This window comes from Ursus arctos, unplaced genomic scaffold (genome assembly GCF_023065955.2).
Source record: "Ursus arctos isolate Adak ecotype North America unplaced genomic scaffold, UrsArc2.0 scaffold_25, whole genome shotgun sequence".
Lineage (NCBI taxonomy): Eukaryota > Metazoa > Chordata > Mammalia > Carnivora > Ursidae > Ursus > Ursus arctos.
This window is the reverse complement of record NW_026622930.1, coordinates 29,687,464-29,711,735: the sequence shown is the minus strand read 5'-3', so window position 1 is coordinate 29,711,735 and position 24,272 is coordinate 29,687,464. Positions and strand designations below refer to the sequence as shown.

At 51.1% G+C, this 24,272-nt stretch overlaps 1 protein-coding gene across 2 annotated transcripts in view; it reads right to left on the bottom strand.

Moving 5' to 3' along the window:
• Window positions 1–345: 345 nt before the first annotated feature.
• The window catches only part of MAP3K9 (mitogen-activated protein kinase kinase kinase 9), a 75,989-nt gene continuing 52,062 nt past the window's right edge, over window positions 346–24,272 (bottom strand). Inside the window, exons 4-12 of one of the 2 annotated variants that reach the window (XM_026519628.4) lie at window positions 22,407–22,555; window positions 21,305–21,480; window positions 16,935–17,175; window positions 15,356–15,478; window positions 13,654–13,807; window positions 11,148–11,216; window positions 9,636–9,748; window positions 7,897–8,700; window positions 346–6,588 (exon numbers count right to left, since the gene is read on the bottom strand). In XM_026519628.4, coding sequence (XP_026375413.1) covers window positions 6,104–6,588; window positions 7,897–8,700; window positions 9,636–9,748; window positions 11,148–11,216; window positions 13,654–13,807; window positions 15,356–15,478; window positions 16,935–17,175; window positions 21,305–21,480; window positions 22,407–22,555 — 2,314 coding nt within the window. In that variant the 3' untranslated portion in view covers window positions 346–6,103. The remainder of the gene's footprint in view (window positions 6,589–7,896; window positions 8,701–9,635; window positions 9,749–11,147; window positions 11,217–13,653; window positions 13,808–15,355; window positions 15,479–16,934; window positions 17,176–21,304; window positions 21,481–22,406; window positions 22,556–24,272) is intronic. The other variant, XM_026519627.4, reaches the window with a different exon arrangement.

Here is a 24,272-nt window from a genome sequence, read left to right as displayed (position 1 = left end):
TACCACTTCCCCGGGAACACCAGGGTGGAGGATGAGAGGGGTGGGAGACGGCACATGCTTGCCGGGGGCTCTGAAAGCCCACGTGGCCCGTGCAAAAGTCAGTTGTGAGAAGAGACAGACTCATCTAGGCAGTGCTGCTCAGTGCCATGTGCCAGAAGGGCCCCTGTGGTCCAGCCGGGGGCTCCAGGGCCTTCGTTATCCACCTCCTCTTTCCCGCTCCATAGCCATGGGTTCTATTTTTCCCCACGTATGGAAATCCCCCAGAAAGAGCCAGTTACTTGGACATTTTGTTTAATTAAAAAGAGGGGAAAGGATAAGCTTACGAAGCACATGGCAAACCAGAAGTCATTGTTGTAACAGTTTTATTCAAGTCTGTGTGTGCTCTGGTGGTGGGACCAGGCTCCATCAGCATTACACTGTAATACAAGAGGTTTAGCCATTGAACCAAGCCTGCTTGGCATCCCTAGTTAACAATTTACAGTACCTTGAAAAAAAAAAAGCCAAAGAAAAGAACCTGGTAAGTTTCCCTCAGGACTTTTCTACTTTTAAATATTGTTGACAAATTACAATAACTTAAATCCCAAAGCAAAATGGGAATTCAAGAACACAGGGTCAGGACATATGGACAAGACATTGGCACCTAGGAATGAAAACTAGTAGCTAATTCCAGAGAAACAAAACGAACACAAATGTGAACTTTCACTTTACCCAGACTCAAAGGCTCTACCGGGGAAGAAAATCCCAAAGAAAGTGTTTCTGCAAACCAAGTAAAACCTATCTCCAACCTCTTTCCTTAATCCTCCAGAAGATACAGTTTAAATGTGTGCAAGCATGTGAGTGTGTGAGCGTGCGAGTCTGTGTGTGTGTGCGTGTTTAGGATGGACAGTGAGGAAAACCAGAGGAGAAAGCTGACGAGTTCATCAGCTCCCTTCTTTGCTACAACTGGGGACCAAGGGCGTGTAACTCACCACAACGGCTCTTCTCTGGTCTAGCTGCAGCGTGAGCGAGGGACCCAGGGCAAGGCTCCGGTTGGGGTGAGGGGGTGCGGGGAGCCACAGGCAGTAAGAATCAGAAAGGCCAGTCCTTCTGGCTCCAGATTAAAGGAAGGAGCTCAACCTTCAGAACAACAAATGCTGGGGCTCCCTGAGCAGCCTGGGGAGGCCGCGGTGCTTCCAGAGCCCAAGACTGGAAATGAACAAAGGAGGGGGGCGCTGTCGGTATCTCATCAGGACAAATGGAAAATAGTCAACAGTCTGAGAAGTGGACGAGAGGCTCACCTGGCCTGCACAGCCACCCAGAGCTGGGTCAGGTTAACTAGGCACCAAAATCCCGTAACTTAGCCTTCATTAGCCAGGACGCCCGTCTCTGCGTCCCGCCTTCAAACGCCAGTGCCTGCGATGGCAAGTGCCCAGGTGACAAGGCCAGGGAGGTGCTAGGGACTGAGGACGCCCAGAGGCAGCAGTGTTTTCCTTTCTAATGTGGATTTTCACTCATTTGAATTCCTGATCTAAGAAAGCAAGGATCTGTCTGAAAGAAGAGAGCATTTGGGAACGTGCTTCTAATAACAAATGTAGCTTGACAAGAGGTCATCCTCAGGCCTGAAGCCAAGGAGAGAGGCAGGTGGCCTAGTGGCCGAACCATAGGAAACTGTCCTACTGGTTCCGACCTACAGCCACACACACACGCGCACACACGCGCACACACTCTCCACGAAGGGAAGCCATCTAGCAAGGTGAGGCTCATCGGTGCTGGACATTGGGTTCCAGGATCAGACAGCTGAAAGTCAAAGGGCTTCGTGCTTCAGGCGGGGAAGGTAGGATCCCCCTCAGTTCGTGGCTGGGCTCAGAGGTCCAGAGAGGGGAAGAAACCTCTGCAACTTCACACAACTAGTATGGAGGCAGTTCTGGTCAACACCAGCCTGCCGCTCCTGCCTCCATGGTCACTTAGCATCACAACATGTTGTGGGCTGCTCTCACCTCTGACCCCGGCCAGTCTCTGGCAGAGCTTTCAGGAAAAGCCTGGCACTGCAGCGAGGGCAACATCTGCTTCTTCCCCCAAATCCTTCAAGAGGCAACGGAGTGTTTCCCACCTGCCTGAAGGGGCGCCCTCACGTGTCTGAGCCAAAAGCACAGGCTTCACTGAACACACGAGGAAAAGGTCAAGGCTGCCTGAAGCCATCCAGCCTTCAGAGGCCGCTGCTCTGTGCTTTTGTGAAAAGCGAGCTTGAAGAGTTAGCAATGCTCAGGAGGTGTCTCCCTCCCTGTGTGTGGGGGGGGGCAAGGGAGGAGGGGGCCTCCACTGTGGGGACTGAGGAGCAAGAGCATTGACAACAAGCCACACCTAGGTGCCCCTGGGGTGTCTTGTTGTGTCCCTGAGCAACCATGGTCTGAGGGAAAAGGGGCCTTGTAAAGAGCCTCATACCAGGACATGTATCTCAAGGGCCGGCAGACCTTCTCCCAAAGATTCTTCCAGGAATTGGCCTGATTCCAGACTCCAAAACAAAGCAGATTCTGGGAATGACTCCTAAACAATATGCGACCCCAAACTGTCATTCTGATGCTGCCTCCAGCCTCCCCGTCTCCTAGTTCCTCCTTCCTGAGACACTAGTGGTGAGGGCCAGCCCGACAAGTGGGGCGATTAGAAAGGATGCTTATAAACACCAGGTGCTACATAAATGCAGAACATGTGTCTGACCACGGGCCCCGTGCTAAGCCAACTCCAAATCACTACTCTTCCAGAAAGCAGGCAAGTCCCCTAGAGGCTAAAGTGGTGAGACCCGCCCTGTTCATGTCAGCAGTTCATCCTGATGGTAGGCAGGGAGCTGCGTGCTTTGCGACCTGCTCAGATACACGTCCTCATTGCCCTTGACAGGGAAGCAGGCAATGGTTGCTTTTACAGGAAGGAAATTTGAGAGGAGCTAAAAACCAAGCCCGAGGTGAGAAAGCAAAGCAGAAAGTGGAAGAGAGCCACCCTGTTCATGGCTCAAGAGCTCCGAGCCCAACTCAGCAGCCCGCCCAAGCAGCCTTTCAATTTCTCTTCCTTTGAATTTCTTCCTCTTCAAGCATTGCCTCTTCTCTACCAGCAAGTGTATCAGAAGGACAATGTTGCAATTTTGTAAAGGTCAGGAGGAAAGGTCAGCACTATTCAGTGCTGACCCATGTACGATATCGTCACCACCTTCACCATTACCACCAGACCCCTGGGATACTAAAGGATATGAAGCGAAAAACATCCACCGAAGCCTCTTAGAAACAACACATGGGGGAAATGGGGACATCCACTCAGCCCCTGGCAGTGGCCTGGATCCCCAGGGGGGGAAATAGAAGATAATCCTGTTTAGAATCAGTGGAAGGACCCAAGGAGGAAGAGCAGAGAGCAGTACCATCTTCCAGGTAGTGAGCCCCTGCCAAGAGCAGAAAGTGCTCCTGAGGAAAGAGAAGGAAAGAGAACAGGGGATGCTGGCTAATACCACAGCAGGGACTGATCCCAGCTTCAAGGCCTGCTCCTGACCGTGACCACAGAGACCAGGGAGCCAAAGCGGACAGAAAGCAACTCAAACCCATTATCATACAGGATCCTTATCCAACCGAGCCTCGCCCCACAGAGAGAGTGGCGGGCAGGAGCCCGTCAGAGACAGGGTTTGGAGGAGCTGAGAAAGAACTCGTCCGTCTTCGTGCAAGCTCAGCGAAGCAGCTGCAGACTAACCCTCCTTCTGCCTCTTGCATGTGCAATTCTACCCTCAGCAGACCCAGGCTTCCCCTGTCTTCCCTCTGGATGCGGGAGTAATGGGTTCCGTCTCTCACTCAATGCCAAGTGGCCACCGTTAAGCCTACACGGCAACAGTTATACTACCACTTCCAGAAAAGATGGGTGCAGCCTCAAAGAACAACAAAAAGTAGAAAACGGTTAGTTGCCTCACAGCACAGAGCACTGTCCAGAGCCAGCAGGGTTTGCATTTTGCTGTATGCTGCACCCCACCGAAGGGCCGTTCAGTGGAGCCAAAGCCTTATCGATGCATTAGTGACTTAGGAACTGGGGCATTGGAGAGTCCAGGGAAGGGCAAGAACAGACCACGTGCCGCCCTCTCCCCATCAAGAATGAAGGGGAGCCATTTGGTTGGCTGGAACTGTGCACAGGATTCACATTTTCCCCCCTTCTGGCCATGGGGTGAGGGGATGGAGGCAAAAATCATCTCTTTCAGTCTTCACTGCACAAAGCAAGGGAGATGAGACCCAGCAGCAAAGCCCCGGGGACATACACTAAGAGTGCCTCCCACCCAAGGGGAGGTGGTGCCCTTGAGCCAAAGTGCCAGTGAGCTCCTAAAACAAGGAACAATTTGAAAACCAAGGTCACCCCTTTTTTCATTCCCACGATGGGACTTTATCAGTTACAGAGAGAGACGGAGCAGTGACCAAACGCATGCCCTGAGCCAGCTTTGTGGCTCCCTGTGTTCTGGCCTCCAGGCAGCAAACGCTGGCAGCCTGCGGGCCGTCCTACGACACTTCCAGGGAACTATTCCGTGAAAGAGGACAGTGAAGCAACATTTGGAGAGTCTGGAGGGGAGAGGAGCACCGCCTAAAGCTCTGCTCTCTATCAAGTTTGTGTGTGTGTCCCGCACAAAGAGAACTGTTCACACTTGACACAGGAGGCCTCAGGGTAAGGGGAAAAGTGAAGGTACACAGGAGAAAGCTCCGGAAGCAACTCAACATTCAAGTTAAGGAAACACATTCCAGAAAAGTCGGGGTTGGCCTCTGCTCTCCTTCCGCCCCAGTTCAGGGTCCAGAGCCCAGCAGCAGGGGCCACTGTGTACAGAGACAAGAGGCCGTGGTCAGTCTGCACAGCCTGGGGCTCAGAGCTTGCTGCACACTGGGGGCTCTCTAAGCACCTTACAAACATCATGGCCTCACCGTATCCATTTGCGGAAGGTACTAAGGCTCCGTTGTCCTTGAAGGGCATCCCAGAAAACGGATGGCCTGGCTGCGAAGAAATCCCCACCGGTCCAGCTCCCAGTGTCCAGGGGCCCCCACCCCACCCCCACCAATATGCTCTTTTGGAGCAGTGCCAAGTCTCTACCAACCAAACACATAAGCCGAAGTCCACAGATCCCGGGGATGGGAGGAAAGATCAAGGGAAGGGCAGAGCACATAAAGAGCAGACAACAAAACAGACAAACACAGGAACTTTGTCTCTGGCTTCAGAACTGGCACTGGTGAGTGAGTCTCCCAAGAAACGATCCCTGGGATGAGCATGGTTGTGGCAGAAACTGGTCTGGCCGCGTCCAGACCCCGGGTAGGAGATGGATGCCATCAACAGGTGCTGGTTTCTGCCCTGATTTGCATGTTTCCAAAAGGAACAAGGACAGACTCTGTGACCCTCTTGGCTGCCACTAGACTCTGGGTTTCCTCCTCCTCCTCCTCCCCCCAGTTCTCACTGAGGCAGGTCCCCTTAACCCTGCGAGGCTCAAATTAATCGGGGGGGGGGGGGGCGCCTGGAATTGCAGGCAGGTAAGTGCCAGATCCGTCAACTCCTGCACCCCACACCGGGCACCGTGCCTTCTATCCTCCGGCTGGCACGTAAGGGCTGAGGACATGGAAAAGCTCCTAACTCACCCCAAATGAGATTCTGATTCGTGGGTGTGGGGGAAGAATGTGGAAGAGGAACAAAATTAATCGTGGAGTATCCAATACTGGTGTTTGGGAAGGCGAAACTCCGGGCTAACAAAAGGACTCCAGGACAGGCTCTGGGCTTCCCTGGGGGGCTGAGGAGAGGGAGCAGCAGACAGATTTGGCTGAGTGACCCTGCAGGGTCACCCTAAAGGCGAGGAAGACTGTGGAGGGTGGGGGACATGCACGCACCCCTCCCTCCCCTACACAGCCAGAGCTGATGGCCACAGCCCCTTCCAGTGGACATGGGTAGAAAGGCCCTGCAGGGCACGGGACCCTCTGAAGTGGCCCTGCTTCCACCCCTTCCATCTTCAAAGTGCATTATCAGTGCAAGAAGTAGGGCTGGATTTCAGGGGGTCCAACTCTGAGAAAGGGCTGTGCCAGCCAGCTCCCCCGATCTCCTCCTGCTTCCCCCTTGGCCGCCCCCAACCCTTTTCACGTTAAGACCAGAACTCTTGCTGAATCTCATACGGGGCAGGCCTGTGTGTGTTCAGTCCAGCTCTGCACAGCGGCACAGTGCTGTCCTGACTCTGGCCCTCTGCGTCCAGATCCAGAAGCGTCCGCTCGGCGGAGGGCAGCGGCCCCGCTTGGAACGGGAGCAGGGCCGGAAGTCCGGGCCGTTCCTCCACAGTGCTGCTGCTGCTAGCAAAGCACGAGTCCAGGTTGCTGGGCGTCTCCGTGCTCGAGCTGTTGGCTGGGGAGGCGCTACGGGCATGGCTGGGGGACACGAACCACCAAGGGTCCAGCCGCTGCCGGTTGGCAGAAGGACGCGGCCGAGGCAGAAACTCCAGGGTCTTGGGTCTCTCCAAGGTGGAGTCCTGCTGTGTGTTCCAGCGCCTTGGGGTTGGGGGAAAGACCACATTGGGGTCAGGGAGACGGGGGAATTCACCGGGGTCTCGGCTGGGGCTGGGGGTTTTCAACATTCCTGGTCAAAGAGACAAAGGGAGAAGCATCAGACGACAGCACCACGTTTCTGGGCCAGGTATAAACTGCTCCCTCCCCACAGCTGCCATGTCCCCAGTCACTTGGACTAACCCAAGTAACAAATATTGAATGAGCACCTACTATGTGCAGGGCAGTGTGCTGGGAGGCACTGGGGATACAGCAGTGAACCAGAAGGCCATGATCACTGTATCTGATAATAAAAATAATCGTGGGACATACGGAGGTCACATCTGTGATGAAAGAGCGTAAGGTGGGACTGTGCTCCACGGGCCACCCTGTGTTGGCGAATAAAGCTTTAATGTAACACGGCCACACTTACTGCTTCCTCTCCCACTACAGCAGCCGTGTTGAACAGCAGTTACAACAGAGACCATGGGACCCCCAAAGCCTAAAACATTTACTATCTGGCCCTTAACCAAGTATGTTTGCTGACCCCTGATGTAAGGAAGCGTCTGTTTATTCCCAGTTCATGCAGTGAATAAACATGTGAGGCAGGAACAAATTGAGGTATCAAAACTCTAAAGATGAATCATAAGGTCTCTTCCCAAAGAGACACATCGGAGTCCAACAAAGAAAATCTAAAGAGGGGAGGGGCAAGCTGAAGGGGAAAACACAATTGTCATTTACACTCAAATATCGCTGAAATCTCAACTGCTATCTCGTCGTCTTCCCCTGGGAGCGGTTTCAGAGCCAGACTTAGGTCTCTAGGGAGCAGGGGATGGTGGTGGGAGCGAACCAGGTTACGTATGCCCCGGTGGCTGGTGTCAGACAGAGAAAGCGGCCGTACTGGCAATTCACCTGCACCCCTCTCCGCGTCGGGGGTCAGGCACGAGCCAGGGATGAGTGATGTCGGGCAGCACGCACAGGAGGAAGCTTGCCTGTATGTCTGTACTAAGCGGTAATGGCAGGCAGGAGCCCAGCCACACGGCACCAAACACCCGTCCTGTGTGCGGCACGGCCTCCGTTCCGGGAACCTCAGTCTCCGCCTCCAGGAGCAGGCGGAGCGCGGCTCCTGGCCCACCCGAGCCCTGCCAGCACGGCACTGCGCGCTCCGAGGCCCAGGGCCTGCATCCCACGGGAACCCTGGCTCTGATGCTTGCTAGAACCGGCCTGTCTTCTGCGACTGACGCACAGGCCGGACAGAAGGCAGCCAGCCTGGCCGCCGCTCCAGCCCCAGGGCGGCACGTCCTGTGAGCTGAGTCGGGAGGAATGGCACTCACTCCGGTACTGCCGCTCCTGGGGGAGGCACAAGGCAGGAAAGAGAAAAGAGGAGGAGGACCGGACTCACCTGCTCCAGGGCTGGGGCTCAAGCCATTGCTGGAGGGGCTCCTGCTGGCGAGGAGAGCCGCTGGCTTGAGGGCCCCGTCAGAAGGAGTCCGCCGGTGACCACTGGGCTGCGCGGGGGCCGTCAGGGTGACGTGGGTGGGAGTCAGGGACTGGTTAGGGTCTCGTTTGAAGCGCTCCACTCGGACGTTGACCAGGGGGTTGTGGGTGCAAGGGCTCAGCGGGGGGGCCTCGACCGGACTGACAGGCATCTCGTACACCACGATCTCATCGCTGTCCGAGCGCAGCAGGGAGCGGGTGGAGTTGCACTCCGAGATGGAGGAGAGAGAAAGCAGCGTTAGGGAGGCAGAGGGGTCTCCTAGCAACAGCATGGGCTCCTCCTTCTTGAAGAGCTTCCGGGATGGGGGGCTGGTGCTCCGGCGAGGACGGCTGGCCCTCTGGAAAAGACCCTCGCGCCTCTTCTTCTCCTCCCGGGCTGGTGGCTCAGGCTCCTCCGGGGGAAGCAGCTGGCACTTGCCAGCTTCTAGCAGGTCAAACCCTAGGCCTGTGGCTGCGAGAACAGCCCCACAGCCGAGCAGAGCCACCTCACAACGGCGGTGGTGGGTGCCGCCCCGCTTGAGGCTGTTGGTGGGCGTCAGCTGCGGGGTACTGGTGGCTGAGTTGACCGGGGTGGGCTCCTCATGGACTCCATCGCTGGAGGGGCCCTCTCCATCCTCTCCACGAGGGAATGGGATACAGAGGTAGGACTGGTTGGGTGAATGCTGTAGACGGCTCTCCCCACTCCTTGGGCCTTCGCTGTCCTCATCCTCTGTGAAGATGAGAGGAAGGGAGGGGAGACAGCAAATGGAATGAAGCAGCAAGTGGAAGAATCTCGTCCTTCTCCCCAACCCTGGGCCTCCTGGCGGAGCGTCAGGAACGCAAAGGTCAAGAGTCTCACGGGCGGGATAAGGAACCGGGCATCGAACCCCCAGGGCTTAGCCCTCCGCACTCAACTGTGACCAACACAAGGAAATCCCTCTCCATTCCAGAGCTTCTTTTCGTGTTTTCAGAAAAGGAAATCTGCTACTTTTCTACTTCTTTCATCGGGACCCTCAACACAAGAGGTGAGTTTCCTAGAATAGTGGGTAGAACAGTAACATTCCTAATTTTTTGCACCTTAAACTTGGAAGGGATCTTGAATTTCTAGGATGGCCCGGAGACCTGTCTTAAGACCACTCCACATGTGAAGGTGCATTTACTCTATCAACGGACCTACTAAGACCTTGGAAATCTTCAGAGAGAAGAGGATTTACTACCTGAGAGAGAGCCTGGAGAAGACCTTACCCGTTCAGCAATCACAGGCCACTGGAAAGCTTCCTTGGAGAAAGATCACAGTGCCTTCCACCACCACCTCCTGTTTTGCAGACTCCCCACATCAGGATACAAAGGAAAGTGACCCCGCAAAGGGAAGTGCCTGATTCAAGGTCTCACCCTCCGCACTGCCCTAAGGAGACTATACCTGGCTCCTTGAGATAGGAGGCCAAGGGCAGGTCCCATGGCAGCAGTAGGAAGAAACTGTGATTTGGGAAGGTTCGATGAATTGGGAGTAGAGCAAGCCAAGAGGGAATTGGGTGGGGGCCCAGGAGTTGGGTAAAGAGGAGACAACCCCCATGAAGGGGCACTAGGGGTCCTGAAACAGTCCCAGAAGCTTGGCCAAAATTTCCCGGAGGGAACAGCGACAGTCAGGACAAAGGCAATGCTCACCTATCTCCATAAGGCTGGTGAACCCTGGCAGGGCTGGGCTACTCCTCGGGCCCTTCCCCAGGTTGGGGGCACTGGACGACCACTGTTTGTATCCATCTACCAGGGACTTGAGGCTAAATAGGAGGAAACGAGGAAGTTGTGAGAACTGGTTACTTCCCTTACTTCACCCTCACCTCCATGGGCCTGTGCAAATGTCTCTCCCTGTGTGCTTAATTCCACCAAAGCCCAAGAGCCTTGGGGTAGAGGCAGCAAACATTACTGAGTCCCCTTGCATCACGAACAGAAGTACACATGCTCTAGGAAAGGAAAGGCAGTGCATGAGCCCACCCCTCCCCATGCTGCTGTGGGGCCGGGGAAAGATCTAGCAGGCAGGCTGGCAGGAGAACAGGAAGAGTGAGGACTGCCCAGCTCTGCCAGGGTCTTGCCCGAGCCCATCTTCCGGGAGAGGCCGTCACTCCAGGACACTGTCTACAGCGCAGTGCTGACCTCGGGGACACCGCAATGCCAGGCGAGCCCCGGGCAGACGAGCCAGCAGACACGGACAGCCAGGCTGCTCCACTCAGACCGTTTCTCCACTCCTTCCAAGCTTATGGCATGCTTAGGCAACTTTCAAAGCCAGCCACTTTTTAAAAACAAAAAACAGCCAACAAAGCTGCGCCAACCCAGTGCACTTTGGGACAGACCTATGTGGGGAGTACATAATACTGTACTCGAGCCCCTGGTTTGCCTGGGAACGGAGGGGAAAAGGGCAGGAGCTTGCTTTCACATCCCTGTGACGCACTCACACCCTCAAGCCAGTAACTCTGAGGATCCTGACGGGGTACCCTCCCACCCCCTCATACGATGGGGGAATCACAGGCCTAGAAGCACTGTGGACAATAAAGAGGGAAGACTGAGGTAATCTGTGGGTTATAGATTGCCTTGGAAATACCAGGAATATAATCAGAGGTGGCTCTCATTTTAGGGCCAGAAAAAGCTATTCAAATAAAGCCCACCCTTCCCAGTCCATCCTGAGGGAGAGAGAAGGACCTATGTTTCCCCTCATTTCAGATCTCTGTTTCAAGTGCTATCAGAAATACCAGCAAATTCAGGTACATTCCAGCCACCGGTGGTTTCTACCAAAATACACAGCCAGAGATAAGCATCTCCTAAACCCCCAGTCTGGGACTTCTAACTGATAATCTTCTAACATCACCTCCAGCTCTGTGTTGAAGGGAATCCTGATTAGCAAAGTCAAAGCCAGTGCTAAGGACGAAAGGATAAATTGCCTTGGATCGTCTCCCTATAACTAAGGGTGCCAGGAGAATCCCAACAACAGGAGTGGTCAGGGAAGAAAGGGAAAGTCAGACCAACACAGGAAGCTCCCAGGGTGCACGAGGGTACCAAAGAAGAAAAGTCAGCACAGCCTTGGCAACAACGAGGCTCGATTCTATGGGGTGTGCCGTGAGAGCAAGGAAATGGAAGGGAGACTATTACGAACACATTCGATGGAAGGGTGAAGGTTAGACTCACCCCAGGTGGAAATGTGGAGATTCTGATGGGGTACTTAAACCATTAGCTTTCTCACGTCTCTGAGGGGATCTTCAATGAATAAAGAAAACGAGTAGTAGGCAACAGTGGGTGCATCCAACTCAAGCCTCTCCCACATGGGAGCCCTCAAGGCTCAACTCCAACTGTGTGGCCAGCTGCCCTCCTCTGGCCCGGTCAGCACAGCCCACACCATGCAGGAATCTCAACGTGGTGGCCCTGCTTGAGCTGCCACAGCCCCAGGACCTCCCAATCTGTGGGACAAAGGTCCCCGAGCCACCACAGCACAATGCACAGACCGCATGAATCCACAGATCCCAAGCTGTCTACGAGGCAGTACATATGTTCCCTCTGAGATACATACTATTTTTTGAAATGATGGAAATGCAAATTCACTTAACATTACTGAATTCAATACAGCTTTCTGTTGTGACATATTTTCTTCCGTTGATAGGGACTAAAATTAGAAATATTGTCATACAGAGGCTCTCAAAAAGGTCTGACATGAAAGAGGTCTTTACTCGAGAATGAATGGAATATACTTTATTTCTTGAATAGGAACTGAGAATCATAAAAAATTAAGTCCTATTTTGAACGTGACAACAGTTTTGAGGGCAAATCTATGCAAGGGGGAAGAAAATGCCAAAATTAATATTTTGGAATGTGAAATGAAGTTAATTTACCAGCAAGACAAAAAATATCTATCAATGAAACAGAACTACTGGGATCCACAGGAAATCCCATCAGGTGAATCTATCAGGAATCACATGAGTGTCAGAAATACCAAGGGATTCAGGGTGACTGAGTTTCTCAGACCCACCTCAACCCTGCTCTACCCCAGGGCTCAAAGGAAATCAGCCTGAGAGCTCTTGCCCTACGTTACCTCCCACGGCAGAGCACTCTGCCATCCCTAGAGGGCTCAGTCACCGAACTCTCACGGCGCTTAGGGAACTGGCCCTAAATACCTAAATGTTCTTTTTCTTTCTTCCTTTTCCTTTTCTTTCCTCCCTCCCTTCCTTTCTTTGCTCTGTTCCAAGGCATCTAGTGATTTATAAAGCCTGGCTTCAATCTGTTATGCACCAAACTGGTATTTTCACCTTCAGCTCAGATCTGACATGAGAAAACAGATTTTGGACCTGAAATCTTCTTAGTAGTCAAAGGAATCCCAGAGCCAGGAACAGGTCCAGGCACAAGCTCGGGAGAGTCACTGAAAAGGGAGAAGGGGGTTGCTGCTGCTTCTCACACTTAGAAAAGTCAAGAAACAGGATTCCAGATTCTAACAGCAAGAATAAGAGCTATACGCCACTACGCTCGTTCTCCAGGTGTGACACAGAAATCGCACGCAAAGCGCGGAGGGACCCTCAGAGCAGTATTTACACAGGCTCACCACGAGCCAGCGGATCTTGTCCGCCCTTCCCAAGGAGGAACTTACTGAACCCTCGCATCAGCTCCACGAGGTGGGTGCTGACATAAGCCCCGTTTTACAGACGGGAACACCTAAGCCCACAGGGCGAGGCCTGGTGGGGCCAGGATTCACACCCAGGCGGTCTGGGGTCAGTGGTTACGCTCGCCACTGCTAACTACAGGGCAAGGGACTGGCCTCTGAAGAACCGGGACTTGAGACAATTTAACGTGGAAGCCACAGGAAGAACACAAGCACATCCAAGACACAAAGCTGGGTCTCGTGCTTTTCCCAGAGGAGGCGCTCACACCTGTCAGGGTGGCTTAAAAGAAGTTCTGGTGGGCCCGTGATGTCATGAGCACTGGGTGTTAGAGAAGGCTGATGAATCGCTGAACTCTACCTCTGAAACTGTTAATTAATTGAACTTAAAAAAAAAAAAAAGTTCCGGTGGCCTTGGAGTTACATCTGAGTGCACTGACTACCAGGGCTGGGTTATTCCGTCCACCCCTGCTTCGGCATAAGCCTCCAAGTCAAGAGAGTCTAGTAAGCCCTGCTCGTCCTTCTCTTTGCTCTGAGCGGACGTTTGAAGGGGACGAGCCAGATGGAAGTAGAACATGTGGCAGAACTCCTCATACTCGGTTACCGCTTGGTCTACTTGCTACTCTGAGCCAGACGCCTGCAGGGGTCAGCAAACTATAACTGGGGGGCTAACTCCCGTCCACCGCCTGTGTTTATGACGTTTTACTGAACAAACATAGGCACGCTCCTTCATTTACGTGTCGCCCGTGGTCTACGGCTGCTTCAGCATGGCAACACGGGGCGGAGCGAAGGAGCTGCAAGAGAGATAATAGGACCCACAAAGCCTAAAATAGTTATTAGCTGGCCCTTTACACAGAAAGTATGCTGAGGGCCGTCCTAGGGGAGGTTCCGGGGAGCAAGGAGATTGGAAAACCGTTGCAAAGAGCAAGAGGCTTGTAATTTCTCAGAAAGCAATGAAACGCACAACAGAGCAGAAGTATTTCACATCGTAGTTTTAAAAGGGAATACCCATCTTTAAGTGGAAAGACTCTCCTGCATTCTGGCTCTTACCCTTCATCTCCTGAGGCAAGCTCCTTCTGACCAAGCGTACTTGGCCCCCACGTCCGTCCTTTCTTCTTGGGGGCCCTCTTCTCGTCCTCCTCCCCTTCCTCTTTCGGGATGACTGAGCTCCGGCCCCAGGTTTTGCTGCTTTCACCTGGTGTCACTGTGAATAACAAAAGTTGGATGGGATCTGGAAAAAAGATAGACAGAGTCCCCCCAAAACTAGCCTCTACCTCACCAGACACAGACACGCACACACATACACATATGGAGTTGCAGGGAAGAAGTCACACCTCCTCAAAAACTCTGTGCCCAAGTGGAGCCTTCAAGTCCTCAGGCACCAATCATGGAGAACTCTCAAAGTACCAAACATGGAAAAACTTCCCAGATTCTCCAAAGTCCAATGCAAAGCTGGAGCTCAGGCCAGCCAGACATCAGAGTTCCAAACAGATCTGACTTAAGGAACTTGTTTTGTTGGGTGGAACTGGCCTGGGGGTGGGTAGGGAAGGTGGTAGGTAGGAAAGAAAAAAAGATAAGGGGGTGAGGAAGACTTGGAAGTGCAGAAAAGTTTTGGTAAGAAAGGAAGACAATGAGGGGGCGCCTGGGTGGCACAGCGGTTAAGCGTCTGCCTTCGGCTCAGGGCGTGATCCTGGCGTTATGGGATCGAGCCCCACATCAGGCTCCTCCGCTATGAGCCTGCTTCTTCCTCTCCCACTCCCCCTGCTTGTGTTCCCTCTCTCGCTGGCTGTCTCTATCTCTGTCAAATAAATAAATAAAATCTTAAAAAAAAAAAAAAAAAAAGGAAGACAATGAGGAGCTCAAGACTATGGAGCAGGAAGTCGGGAATAGGAGGAGGAGGGGAAGGAACAGGCCTAGAGAAATACAATAGATAAGAGAGGAGGAACGTTCTTCTGACATTGCTACCTTACAGCACAAGTTGAAACCCAAATGTTTCAGAGACTAGGCTTACATCATAAATGAGTGGATGGTTCCAGACACCAAAAAATAGGAGCTGAGGGAACTGAAGCAAAATACAGAGCATATGGAAGCCACCATCGCTTCCAGCCAACTGTGGCCACATGAAGGAAGGGAATCCACAGAAATGAAAGGATTTTTCAAGCACAGCCAGCTAGGGTTTGTTTTTTGGTTTTGTTTTTAAATGAAATCTCTATCTTTAAGTTAGGGAAATGACTCCATTCATATACACACGTGTGTGTAAATTCTTTTTAATAAACACTGTGGTCAAAGCAAAATTGGTCCAGATTTGGCCTATCACAAAGTATTTGGCAAGTTTCCTTAGGACCTACACTTTGAAAACACCCTTCCCTGGGAAGCATGAACAAAAGAAAAACAACGATGCCCCAAATATGGCAGAGAGCACACAAGGCCCCCAGGCCAGGTACCACGCTATCTACATCACACACCAGTTTCTGAATTGCTTTGTAGTTCAGGAAAGATCCCATCAATACCCACAAACCCCTCTGCTGGTCTCTAGGGAAAAGCAGGGGAGGCAGGAGTATAAAGCTAATGGAGAGAGACAAGCAGGAGGGCCGAGGGTTTGCGTACATATGTGCATGTATCTACACACTGCCGAGGACAGGCGGCAGAAGTTATGGATGGAGCAAGCCTGGGCCAGTCGGTGGCTGGACAGAGCAGGGGACAGATGCCCCTGGTGTGTTCTGGCCCCAACTAATTTGGGAAACAGTCTCACACTGGATGGCTCGAAGGCGAGGAATGATGGTGGGGCTCGCTGGAGGACTGGAGCGGCTGTTGACGAGACTCTTCCTTTTATCCATGGTGGGGGAGGCCTGAACCGTGAACTTGTGCTGGAAATCTGCTTGGGGAAAGACAGACACGTGTGTGCATTAGAATTTTCCATACCCCAGTTCCTATGAGAAAAGTGACATCTCCTGGCAAGCTTGAGGGACAGGCCCTGGTTTCCTAAGAAGCCCCCTGTTCTCCTGGGAAACCTTCTCTTTCAGAATCATCTCTTTCTCCCCAAAGGTGGCAGGACAGCAAGACGAACGTATGAGGAGAAGGAAAATTCACTCTCCAAGTCAACCTCATCTACAGTGGACACTGGTGTCCAATTACACATTTACGATAGTTTTCCTAAGATCATGAGATTTGCTGATTATTCTAGGAAATCTCACTTAAAATTCTGTTTCTTACAATCTATGAGGACAGGCCCCCTTTTCTCGGGGACCAAAGCGGGCAGACGGATACTCCTCACTAAGGGCAGCAAAGCAAGGAATAAGGACTAATCCTTGGTGGGAACCTAGGGAGGCAAGCGCCATGGGGCTAATGGGATGCCTTCCAAAGGCACTGACGGCACAGCATAAAGAAGGTAAGCCGTACAGCCCTGGATTTCTAAGTCCCAGGGTCCTCATCTACCAAGACGTGTAATCAACAGCTGAGCGTCTGCACCTGGGTCTCCCGACTAGACGTGGTCTCCCTGAAGGTGGGAGCTACTGTTTCCCGCTGAGCTTCCCCAGCACACGGCAGCAGGCTGCCACACGTGGCACGCTCACGAGGGGCTCACAGACTCTGCTGCCTGGCCAGAAAAAATGTGCAAAAAGGACACTGGTAAACATGTCCCACAAACTCATCCACTGAATTTCACTGAATGAATTCCCTTGTCTGTACCGAAGCCATCATCCTGGTGCTTAAAATCCTCCGCTACTGTCCCTATGATGCCATTTTCCCTTGGTGTCCTTACCCCTCTACTGAGTTTGCTTCCCAGGACCTTACAGGCTTGGAATACAATAAACACACACCTGAGCGCTCCCCTCCCTCCATGGGTCCATTACACCCCACAGATTCTAATTCCTAGTTTCCTATGACTTTGCATTTTCCCAAGGCTGAACATACTACAAATGTACCTTTATTCACCCAAAGTGCTTCTGAAAGATTGTAGGTAAATCAAATGCCTACCCGCGAATCCTAGTCTCAACTGCCCACAGAAAACTAGTTAGTTAAAGACACCCTGAGATGAGCTATTCTGCAGAGCCCGGAGTTCTCCCAGCGAGCCGCCACGCTCTAGCAGTCTGGACGCCTGCTGTCCGGTCCGCCTGTCGCCGGTCCGTCTTCCTTCCCGTTCTGTGGCTAGTCACACTCAAAACCTCCCCTGCAGGGGGGCAGCTTTGCTGCAGGCCAGTCTTGCTCCTGAACAGAGCGGCCCACCTGGAACCTGCTCCGTCCTGAGACCCAGCACGTCCTGCCTCCGAGCCCGGTCCCCGGCTCCCCCAGGCCCCCTGCCCCCACCCCCCAGCAGGTCCCCGGCCACTGACCGGAAGGGAGGCTGATGCGGTTCCCATCCTTGAGCTTCAGCCGGCTCTTCCTGAACTTGCCCTTGCGTTTCTTCACCCGGGGCTTCTCCTGGCACAGCTGGTGGATGATGATGTTGAGCTCCCGCTCCAGGATGTCGATCTCCCGCTCGGCCAGCTCCTGCTCGCGGCGCCGCAGCAGCTCCTCCTGGGTCTTCTGCTGGAGCGCAGCCCGCGTTAGCTCCTCCTCCCAGGTGCGGAGCTCCTGCAGGGGCAGAAGCATGGCAGAGAAGAGGGGGTGCCCAGGGCAGGCGGGGAGGCCGAGGCCCTCGAGGGCTCTTATAATGCCCCCTACTCTCATTCCCAGGCAGGGGCTCAGGTCTCACAGTTGGCTGGTAAAGGAATCGCTGACCACCCCGGATGCCGGGGAGGGGCAGGCTCAGCCCAGCCACACTGAGGACACAGCTACGGTAGCCCTGGAGACAGGGGCTGAGAGTTTCTAGTTGCTCCTTGATTACTGATTAAAACTGCCTATGACTGGAAAAAAAAATGGGGGTCTGGGTTGAAAATATTATCATGTACTTAAATTTCACAGCCTTGGTTCTATTTTCATTTTTTCCATTATATGAAGGACGTTTTTTTAAACCAGAGCCAACTTAATGTGATCTAGCTGAAAATGTGTCCATGATAAATGAATTGCCCTCCAGGTATCACCTAACATTCGAATAAAATTATATTTCCTGAGTGATTGTTCGAAAGGTAATGAGGCATGTCTTCTAAACCTCTATTCAGCTGGTGAGGGACTCCACGGAGGCATATGGTTTGAACTCTCATCTTGAAGGGCAACCATGTGCTCTGGAAGGATCGTGAGCAAAGAGAAGAGAAAACGCTTCCCGAAGTCTCTGCCAGGCACTTGCTCTAGCACCGCTGCTGTCTTAGATGGGCAGAACCTCTCCCTTCCTCCCCTTTCCCTTCTGTACCCAGCACGGAGTTCCTGAGATGGGGCGGGGGAGGGGGAAGGTGTATGGAATCAGGAAACCGAACAGGTGCGTACAATGATTGAATCTGGAATCTTACTATCAGCGCTGCTTACCCAGGGCCTAAGACTGGCCTGGGGTGGGATGAAGCACTAAAACGTAAAAAAGTGGGGCATTTCTTCAATAAAGCAGTGAGAGCAACACTTCCGTGGTGGAAACTTAAAATTTCTCCATGGAATGTTCTACTCTAAGAAGTCATTCTAGACGAAAACAAAGTACTGCAGAAAGGGAGCCTAGGGCTAGAAAAAAGCATGTGAGCACATACTGGGGAGGCTGAGCAGCGAGCAGAGAACAGAAGAGAGAACAGGGACAAGAGAGGAATAAAATATTCTGATGTTAGGAACTTTTCATTCAACTTGCCCTCTATTCTCACGGGAGTATCAAAGTTGATAATAAAAATTTAAAATAATAAAAGTAAATGGATAATAAAAGTGATAGAAAGGGTGTAAGTGAGAAAAGGATTAGCACCTTGAAAATTGTCTTGGGTGCCTCTGGGTGGCTCAGTTGATTAAACGTCTGACTCTTGGTTTTGGCTTGGGTCATGACCTCAGGGTGGTGAGACTGAGCCTCACATCAGGCTCCACACTGTGGAGCCTGCTTGGGATTCTCTCTCTCTCTCTCTCTCCCTCTGCCACCCCACTCCATCGCTCCCTCTTAAAAAAAAAAAAAAAAAAAAAAGAAAGGAAAAGAAAAAATTGTTCTGTATATGATGGGTGCTCAGTGTCAATGAATGAATGAGAAAGAAGGAGGGGAAGATAGAGTTCAATTTTATAAATGCAATCCTTTACAGGAACCCAGATTCATCATTAAGTATCTGAGAGATGAGCCTGAACTTTTGAATGTCTCCTTCGATGAAATAAACCAAAAACAGATTCACTGTCGTATGCCACCCCTCACCCCCAAAGCCTTGGCTCTCCTTGTTCCACTACTGTTTTCACCATCCAGAGAACAAAAACATGTAAGATTCAGAAAAATCATTCCTGGCTGGGTGATTTGCTGATAGATGGGAAAGTTAAAAAGTTCAAGCTAATTTCAGCCTTCCTAAGTCTTCCTCTCCTACCTGCTCTTATCTAGGGGATGGTTTGTGTTGTAGACCCTTCCTTTGAGGGAACTCAGACCCCAGTCCAAAGACAAATCCATCATCACGATACCTGGAAGCAGTAAGTTGAGACAAACTGAGAATGAGCTGAACCACATGGGAAACCAGGACACTCACAGAATACTCGCCAACGGCACCATATTATCAGCCAGACCCTCAAACACGGTGAGTCTCCTCCTCCTTGTGAAACACCCATTTGGGGATCAGCCTCCTAGTATGCAAATCACATCACCTGCATACAATGATGTAAGAGGCATCTCCCTAGAGAGAAAGGTCATTATCCATCCCTCACCCTCACTTCCCCAACTAGGAGTCTTATAACGGACAGGCATCATAGCACAGTGGTTAAGAGCAAGGACTCTGGAACAAACCACCTGAATCGTGGCCTGGGGCCAGTTACCGTGGGCATTATACGTAACATGGAGTCAACCGCACTAACATCACACAGTTGTTTACATAAGACAATTATGATCTTATTATGTAAGATTATGTAAGAATTCATATAAATCACTTTATAACAGAGCATGGCACATAGTACATGCCCTACGAATGTTAGCTGTTATGAGAATGGGTTTGGCTTCTCCTAGTAACTACCTATGACAAAATCCAACTTTCGTTTTCTTACTGGCAGGTACCTTTATAATTTCACCAATCAAGAGAAAGAAAACCAAGAATCAAGTGATTCAACAACCTAAAGGACCAGCAACTCTAGGTTTCTTCTAGTTGGAACAGCATTAGTAACAGGAGCACCTTCTTTTTTTTTTAAGATTTTATTTATTTACTTATTTGGGAGAGAAAGAGAGAGAGAGCAGGAGTAGGGGGAGGGGCAGAGGGAGAGAGAGAAGCAGACTCCCTGTTGAGTGGGGAGCCCACCGTGGGGCTCGATCCCAGGACCCTGAAATCATGACCTGAGCCAAAGTTAGATGTTAAACTGACTGAGCCACCCAGGTGCCCCAGGAACACCCTCTTTTAATCATTCTGCCCAATAGTCAGCGTTGGTCCCCTCCCCCACCCAGGTCCCAAAAGATTTGTCGTAAGCTCACTCCATTCCCCTGCGGAACACTCACTGACTTGCCAAATAGTACCAGGTTTAGGGTTGCTATGTGGCATAAAAAGGGGTTTAAATCTTCAAATCAGCTCCAGAAATAATTTTTAAGTCATTTGTTTAGGCAAACACTATTGGAGAGAAGATGGCTTTAGAATCAGAAGACCCAGGTTGAAGATTCTATTTCCCCACTTACTGGCTGTGTGACAGGTCACTGACCCTTCGCCCTGAGATGAGAAAGACAGTAACACCTGTCCTCCTGGGGGCAGGCAGGGGCCATGAGACTCCTGGATAAAAAGGACGAAAGGTTCTTTCATCATCACATCTTTCAAGGGAAAGAACTGGGAAGCCATAAGATGTACATAATTTCAGCTACTGTTATTATGTGGCATCCCAAATGCCCAGAGCGGACAATGAGAAGGGAAACAAGAAATTAACCAAGAGACACATGGACGCTTCTTGGGCCCCTAGCTGTAGCCCTTAGATCCAGCCTGGTCCCTGCGGTAGAAACAACATAAGTGCTTGTGATCTGCTTCCCCTCTGTGGACTCAGACTGCTCTCCAGACACCATGGGCCCAGAGAGGAGCCATGTAAGGAATGGCCACCAAAATGAAAGGCAGATGTCTAGTAAGCTAAGAGTATCTGAACTCCTCAGTCAGTTCAGGCTTGAGCCTTTTTCATAAAAACATGCAAAATACCATATAATTTCAGAACCATGGTGCTTTTAGCCCATCTGCTGTTTCTGATTCTGACACCAAAGACAGTAGCAGGATATGCTGGTAAGTGTGCTCAGTGCTGAAGTGTCTCCATCTCAAGTTAACCCCCACTCTGGAAGTCCAGTATGGAACCAAGAAACGTTTCTAGAACCCTCTCATATTTTCTGCTGGTACCTGCCCCATGGCGCTCTTCCTCTGGTTTGGACAATGAAGTAGATACTCTGTGTGAAGAACTAAGGACTCATGACACCCCTACTTGTTCCTGCCAAATCACAGAAAGAACGAAAACGTCTCTACTACTTCAGGTCACACCTGAGACCTGGAGAACTCTCTCTATGGAAAGTCAGGAAGAAAAAGCTGCTCTGGTACCTCAAACTAAGCGGGAAGGTGGTTGTGTCAGAATCTGTCCAGAGGCCCCAGTGGGGAAGGCCCAGTGAGGAAGGCCCAGTGAGGAAGGCCCACTGATTCGATGCACGCCTTCTTCTTGTTTTATTTACCTTTTCTTTGGCCCTGAGTTGGTCAAACATCTCCTGAATCTCATGTTTCCAGTCATCCTGCAGGCAGTGGAAGGAGTCCTTGGGCATCTCAAAGAAGCCGGACTCCTCTATGGTAGTTAGCTGGTCCAGGATATTTGTGAAGGATGGTCGTGAATGAGGGTCAGGATTCCAGCAGTCTGCATGGAACACGAGAGTAGACAGAGAGCACAAATGGACAGAGACAAGCGTAAGACAGAATATTATGTGACCTCATTTACCAGAAAACTCCCTCTCATTTTTCCTTCCAGAAACAGAAACACAGGGATTTCAGCAGCCATACGGAGGGCTGGGGAGGTAAAGCAAGCTGCCCAAGCTCATGACCGTGAAGAGTGAACGTGGAAATAAGCTGCAGCAGTTCTGCCCCCAACCGGCTCTGCCTGCTGATTTACCATCAGAAAAGCAAGTCTGAAGAGCTTGGGCTCGACAACCAGGATGTACCATGTTCCTAAACGATTCCAGTCCTGATAGTGGGTAACTAGACTTCGGACCTCAATTTCCCACCAATAAATGAGCAGCCTTCCCCACCTCAATGGGATGATGATCAGGCAAAGATAAAAAGGACTGGACTGGGTGTCGGGAAAAGTGAACTCTACCTATTCTCAGCTCAGACACTAGCTAACAGAGTGCATTTTGCCCCTCTCGGTTTTGGATTTCTCACTCAGGGAATTATAGGGTTGGACCAGGTGACTTCTAGAGTTCCTTTCTTCTCAGATATTCTTCGTTTCTAGATGTAATATGCTCAGAGGTCCTGAAAATAAAAGCTGCTGTATCTTCTCATTTTGTATTAAATAATAAAATACTGAAGTACTGGATAGTGGGCTTTAGTTACTAAGTTGAGCTCTACAGTCGCTGGAGATGGACAGAAGGAGCACCTGTGACATCAGCATAGCGGGTGCCCACATCATCTGAAAGTAGCTCTTCCAACCACCCACAGGACCCCTCCTTGACTGACTCGTACTTCATCTCCTCTCTCCGTAACGGACCCAGAATTGTCTGAAATCTACCCAAGCGCTGCTAAGAAGGTAAACTTTCTCCAGTGTTGTGACAGTCAGGGGTCACTTACCTTCCATGAGTTTGGCAAAAGGTTCTGGGCACGTAGAAGGAATGGGGAGGGCGAGCTTGTTCATGGCCACTCCATAAGCCACGGCTAAGCCATCGATTCCTCGGAAGGGCACCTCGCCAGTCAAGAGCTCCCAAAGTAGCACCCCATAGCTGAGGAGAGGAAGAAGACAGAAGCAATCTCAGATTGCCACAGATGCGACCTCACGGACAGAGCTTGCGAGGCCTTTCGGAGCTAGCCACATGCTCTCTGCCACGGAGGGAGGCTGACACAGCAGACGCACTAATGGGACACAGGCAGGAGACCAGGAGGCCGACCCACTAAAAGCAAAAGTTCTTGAGTGGGGCACACTTGGTGTCAAAGTCTTGTTCCTCAAATTCCCCATCTACAAAGTGTGAATAACAACTCCAGTCTCACAAGGATGCCATGAGACTCACTGAGCGACTCTGAGTGTTGAAATCAGCGCTCCCCGGCCATAGCTTTTCTGTTGTTGTTACTGTTAACTTAAGACTCTGGAAGAAGAGGTCGCCTCCTAAGAATCCATTTTTTCCTGTTTTAAGAAAACTTCAGCTTTCGTCATAGATACATTCTGATCACCTACAACAAACAGATTTTGTCCTGTAACAGGTTTCTTGGAAGGCACACTAGATTGGACAGATCCCTGCCCCTGATCAGTTAACAGAGTCCTGTGTGTAATTCAAAGGGGAAAGTCACACGAGGGTGGCCTATATGGGAAGAGTGGAGCAGTGGGTCAGCTGTGAGGACCTCAGCTTCCTCCTGACCTTTCAAATCCACATGAAGAATTTCCTTTCACATGTCCTGTGAGTCAGAGAATGGGGAGCACAAAGCTCAGAATAATTATTCTACGAATTCACAATCAGAACAAGGCAAAATCGGGGCGCCTGGGTAGCGCAGTCATTAAGCGTCTGCCTTTGGCTCAGGGCATGATCCCGGCGTTCCGGGATCGAGTCCCACATCGGGCTCCTCCGCTGGGAGCCTGCTTCTTCCTCTCCCACTCCCCCTGCTGTGTTCCCTCTCTCGCTGGCTGTCTCTCTGTCACATAAATAAATAAAATCTTTAAAAAAAAAAAAAAAAAGAACAAGGCAAAATCACGTAGTGTCCAACCCTTCCAGGAACAGCAATCCTCCCAGGAGAAGCAACCATAAGGCCACGAATAGTTCAAAGAGTGGCTCTCCTTGTATTTTCAACATAAACCTCAATTTTTTAAAAATACTCATCAGTAGTTTACAACCAACAAAGTCATGTTATTTTAAGACAGGGCTCAGCTGGTGGAGTAGGTGACTCTTGATGTCAGGGTCATGAATTCAAGTCCCACGCTGAGCACAGAGATTACTTAATGGAAAAAAAAAAAAAAAAGTAAGCCCAATACCTATTTCATCATGGTACTTTGTATGCACAAGGTGCCAAGGCATTTATAACATCACCTTGAATCCCTACCATGAACCTGCAAGATAAATATTATCACCATGCTGCAGATGACGAAAGCAAGTTTCAGATAAGTTTAGGGCATACATGGAATAAGTCATGGTGGACCTTGGAACAAGTCTCAATTTCTTCTCTCTAGAATCCCCTTCTACCACTTCTCTGCTTGGTAAACTCTAATCGTCTTTCAGGATAAAATTCAAATGCACCACAGTGTACTCGTTCATTTCACACATCTACTGAAGATTTACTATGCGTCAAGCTCAGTGCTGGGCACCGGGATACAGGATACAGGTCTTGTCCATAAAGAGACTAGTGAGAGGAACAGAAAAGACCATCAACTAGAACACAGAGATGAGCCAAGACAGACACCATGAGTGCACAAAGACACCCAGATGCGCTCCTGGCCAGACCAGGATGGGGGCA